The following is a 4,541-nucleotide window of genomic DNA, read 5'->3' on the forward strand; positions in this document are numbered from 1 at the left end:
GCCGCTCCCCACGGGGCTAGCACTGACGTGTCTCTCGGCTGAGGTGCTCTGCTCCGGAGCGGGCCCCGTCTCCTCATTCGGAGCGGAGCGAAGCCGAAGCGGGACCCGGAGCCCAAGCAGCCGCCGCCATGGCGAGTGAGTCCTTCGAGGGCAGCCCCGGTGCTTCCGGGACACATCGAGACCCCTTCCCCCGCCCTGGATCTCGGGCTCCCACCCTCCAGGCCCGCCTGGGTCCCCTTGCGCCCTGCCTGCACTCCCAGCCCTTTTTAGGGATCCTCGCGCTCCCCGGGCCCAGCCTGCGCCGCTGCGTCCTGGACCCGGGGCGTCCCTGGGTGGCGCGGCAGGTCTCCTTGTGTCCTAACTCTTCTTTTGTTTCTTTCATCAAAGTCAAATTTCTGGAAGTCATCAAGCCCTTCTGTGTTATCCTGCCGGAAATTCAGAAGCCAGAGCGGAAGGTAAGTTCCCCAAATGGCCATCAGAGGAGGCTTGGTGAAACCGGGCGTTGAAGTTTACAGTACAGTTAAAGATGGCTTCGACTCACTCATTGGAAACTCACTCCCTTCCCCTGGAGTGTGGAGGGGAGCGGAGCCTACGCTGTGGCTCCTCAGAGCGCTGTGGAGAGGCGGCCTGGTTGTGTGGACTCCGCTTCTAATCATCGTTCTGTATTTGGAGCAGCTTTGGTGGTTGTTGCTCGATGAACAGAACCTCAAGTTTGCCCTGGCCCAGACAGAGATAGTCAGGGCTGTGGATGAATAAGGCCCCAGTTAGGATCCCCAGATTGAGCGGCTGTCCCTTCTTTGAGCAGATCATGGAGTGTTTTTACCCGTATAGGAGGTGTCCTTTATACCCAGCTGCTAAGGGAAAGAATAGTCACTTTAGACCTAGTTTGTACATTTAATATAGGCTGTCACAGTGCTGAGAATATAGGCATTTTGTGAAGTCTGCTGTTATTCATAACAGGTGCATTAAAACAAGAAAAGAGTGTAGCTTTATGGTGAATTTTATCAGAATGTCCATGGCTGCCCAGCTACAGCCCAGAAGAGTGAGTGTGAAGTCTGACAATGAAGGAAAATTTCACTAGATGAACAGAAAGCTATCTTGTCTTCACACTGTTTTCAGACTGTTGTAATGCAGTCACATATGTTTATGTGTAGTCGACATCCAAGTGGATGTTTGGGTGCTTAGAATCTTCTTTTGTTCTTTTACATAAAATAGTTTCGTATAAATGCCTCTGATATATGCTGCCTTTGATGAACTAAATGGCATAGCTGCCCCCTCTGTATAAGTGTCCTGGAATGGGTAAGGCTCTGGAGCCTGGCCGTCCTCCTGCCTTTTACATTGTCTCCTAACAGCTGTGTGATCTTGGTGAGGGAAATATGGTATGTGCAAGTGTACATAGCGCACAAACTCTAGAAGAGATGTTGTCTGGTGGTTTGGCGAGATGATGAGAAATTTCCTGAGGGTGTGGAAGGGAATTCTGTCAAGAATATATACTTCGCGGATGCAAAGAAGACAAGAATAGTCAATATTTGGATGAAAGTGTTTAAATGTAGTTCGCATTGATATGACATAAAGAGTAAATGGGGAACAGTAGGTAAGAATAATAAAAAGACAGAGATTAGAAGGTCACTTTGGAAGTAAAAGAGAAGCCTAGAGGATGGTTTAGAGGCCTTTGCATTGGAGGGTATTGAGCAAGGATGCATTTAGGAGCTATTTAAGGAAAGAGGAGACACGACTTAAAGAGCTTTTGAAATTTTGCTGCTAGGTTTGCTTTTAACCAGAAGAGACTTGGTCATTTTAAAATTGTGAGTCATGAAAAAATTGTCTCCCTCTTCCTTTTCATGAGGATTGATTTCATGACAAGCTCATCACATCACTGGTTAATCAGAAAGCCTTTCTTTGGCCAACTTCTAGTTTCTTGGCGGGGTGGGATGACAAGTGGAAAAGGGAGCATTCTCAAGGCAAAGAAGAGTTCTGTGAATCCCCAGCTTCGTGTGTCTGCAGCCCTAAGTCACACCTCCATGGCTGGGTGTATCCAGTCTTCCCATGTTGTGGTCCACATAGAAGACTCAACTACTGTTCTGACCAGGCTGCCACGACCCTGACCCAGCACTCACACAGACTTCTCCTCTACAATTTGGTCCTTTAATAATAGTGTCACCCATTAGGTAGTTCCACCTCAAACCCTCAGTCTGCATAATAACTCATGTGTTTGTTAAGCCTTCCACATCCATTCTGGTGGTATAGACAGGCAGTTCTGTACTAGTGAAGATAGTGTTTAAGAGGAAGAAGACCCAGAATAGTTCCCTCTGTGCCAGTGAGTGGCTGAGGCCGTGGGCAGGAAGGGTCTAAATTTTTTTAATGATGCCTGATAATCATTTATAAAATGATTCTTGTCACCTATTTGACTTAGAAGATGAGAACATTCTTGAAGTTAAACAGATGTTACAGTACAGGTTAAACATGTAGCTCTTCCTGTCCTCCCCCAGTATCGCTTACTACGTGTATTACCTTAGATCATAAAAATACACTATTGAGCAATCCCAAATTCCAAATTAGTTGGCTCCAGAGTAATAAGATTTTCTTACTTCTCGACTCTTATCAAATGAAAAGTAGTTGCTCAGATGTCATCAAGGCTTGTCTTGTTTTGTGAAAGTCACTTTCTTTTGTGACTTCCTTGATCTTGGGTTTAGGTGAATAGTAAAGAGTATAGGTTTAGACTCAAACTTACTTCAACTGTGTGGCATGGATCAAGGACTTGGCCTGTCCAAGAGCTGGTTTTCTCATTGTATAAAAATGAAGACTCTGGTGAGGGAGGATTAACCGAGACCTTGCGTTGTGCCTCCTACATGGGCAGTATATGATACCTATTTTTGGCTTTAATACTGTTTGGTAGGTGAACAGAGGAAGGAGATCCAGTGTGAATCCATTTTTATTAACTTGGTTATGAAACTTCCCATGCTTGCTTTCTTTTCTACAGATTCAGTTTAAGGAGAAAGTGCTGTGGACAGCCATCACCCTCTTTATCTTCTTAGTATGCTGCCAGGTAAAATGCTCGGGCTTCAGGTTTTGGTGTTGGAATGGGGTTAGGAGTAGGCTGGAAATGAGGTGCCCACCGCTCTTCTCTCTGCTTGTTTGCAGATTCCCCTGTTTGGTATCATGTCTTCAGACTCAGCCGACCCTTTCTACTGGATGAGAGTGATTCTAGCCTCTAACAGGGGTAGGACTGTGGCTCTCTGCTTCTTCTCTGCACACTGTGGACTCAACCAGCCTCCGTTTAATTATAGGTTTTGGCTTTCTATGGAGCTCAGAGAGTGTTTGGGAAGGGAGGAATGTCGGCATGCCCCATTGAATAGACTAATTAAATGCTGCATTCAGCACCAAGGAATACCATCATGTTTGGAATTGGGTATAAATACAGTACAAAACCTATAATAACAAGATAAGTCTACATTGTAGAGAATTTGAAGAAACATGGGAAAGCTAGAATACCTTGTGAATACCTCAAATGCTGGGTGTCCGTTGATAACATCCTTTAGAATGTGTGATTTGTTTCTTAACTGCATCTTTTCCATATCTATAGGTTACGTATATGTGTCATACCAGTGTTTTGTATATTCTAACTAGTCACCTGCAGAGTTTGGGAGGATTTTGAATGTGTATGTTGATACTGATTTGATTAATCCATTTTTAAAATGTAGCTCAAATTAAGTTCCAAATCAGTCAGAGGTATAGCTCATTTTAGCATAATGGGAAGTAGAGGTTTGTTCACAACCAGATGCAGCTGCACCAGCCTCCTTTACAGACTCTGGAAATGATTTGAATGTTATCCTTTTTTTATTCACTGATGAAGAGACGAACCTTTCTTATCTCTGTAAGACCAGAATGAATCTGCTCATGATGAATTTAAATGTAGCAGTCTTTTGAGACACCATGTGACTTCCTAAACAGTAAGATGTTGCCTGGCAGGCTGAAAAGAATAAATTAAATTATACTCTAATCATTGGTATTGGGGAGTTACTCTATAAATGCTGCTACCCAATGTTTCTGTTTGAAACATGCTGGATTTGTGTAAGGGGCACCCATCCAGTTGTGTCCATTCATTCTGATTAGTGATGTTTTGCTTCTCCAAGCTAATGTTGACTGTCCTCCCTTCCTTTTCTGTCAAGGCACACTGATGGAGCTGGGCATCTCTCCCATCGTCACGTCCGGCCTTATCATGCAACTCTTGGCTGGTGCCAAGATCATTGAAGTTGGTGACACTCCCAAAGACCGAGCTCTCTTCAATGGAGCCCAAAAGTGTAAGAAAGCTTGTGTATCATATTCTGATGTCTATGGTTGAGAATTTGAATTTGCTCTAAAGTTGGAGGTATTAAAATAGTTGTGCTTGCTGGGTGTGGTGGCGCACACCTGTAATCCCAGCACTCGGGAGGCTGAGGCAGGAGGATCCCTGTGAGTCCGAGACCAGCCTGGGCTACATAGTGAGTCCCAGGGTAGTCTCAACTACGTAGTGAGGCCCTGTCTCAAAAAAAAAAAAAGAA

General features: G+C 44.8%; 1 protein-coding gene across 1 annotated transcript in view; it reads left to right on the forward strand.

Moving 5' to 3' along the window:
- Positions 1-6: 6 nt before the first annotated feature.
- The window catches only part of Sec61a1 (SEC61 translocon subunit alpha 1), a 14,735-nt gene continuing 10,200 nt past the window's right edge, over positions 7-4,541 (forward strand). The window contains exons 1-5 of the mRNA XM_010617289.3: positions 7-135; positions 388-455; positions 2,981-3,046; positions 3,142-3,220; positions 4,170-4,301. Of these exons, the coding sequence (XP_010615591.1) occupies positions 129-135; positions 388-455; positions 2,981-3,046; positions 3,142-3,220; positions 4,170-4,301 (352 nt within the window). The 5' untranslated portion in view covers positions 7-128. The remainder of the gene's footprint in view (positions 136-387; positions 456-2,980; positions 3,047-3,141; positions 3,221-4,169; positions 4,302-4,541) is intronic.

The sequence above is a fragment of the Fukomys damarensis genome, unplaced genomic scaffold, assembly GCF_012274545.1.
Source record: "Fukomys damarensis isolate Sample0158 unplaced genomic scaffold, DMR_v1.0_HiC HiC_scaffold_37, whole genome shotgun sequence".
Lineage (NCBI taxonomy): Eukaryota > Metazoa > Chordata > Mammalia > Rodentia > Bathyergidae > Fukomys > Fukomys damarensis.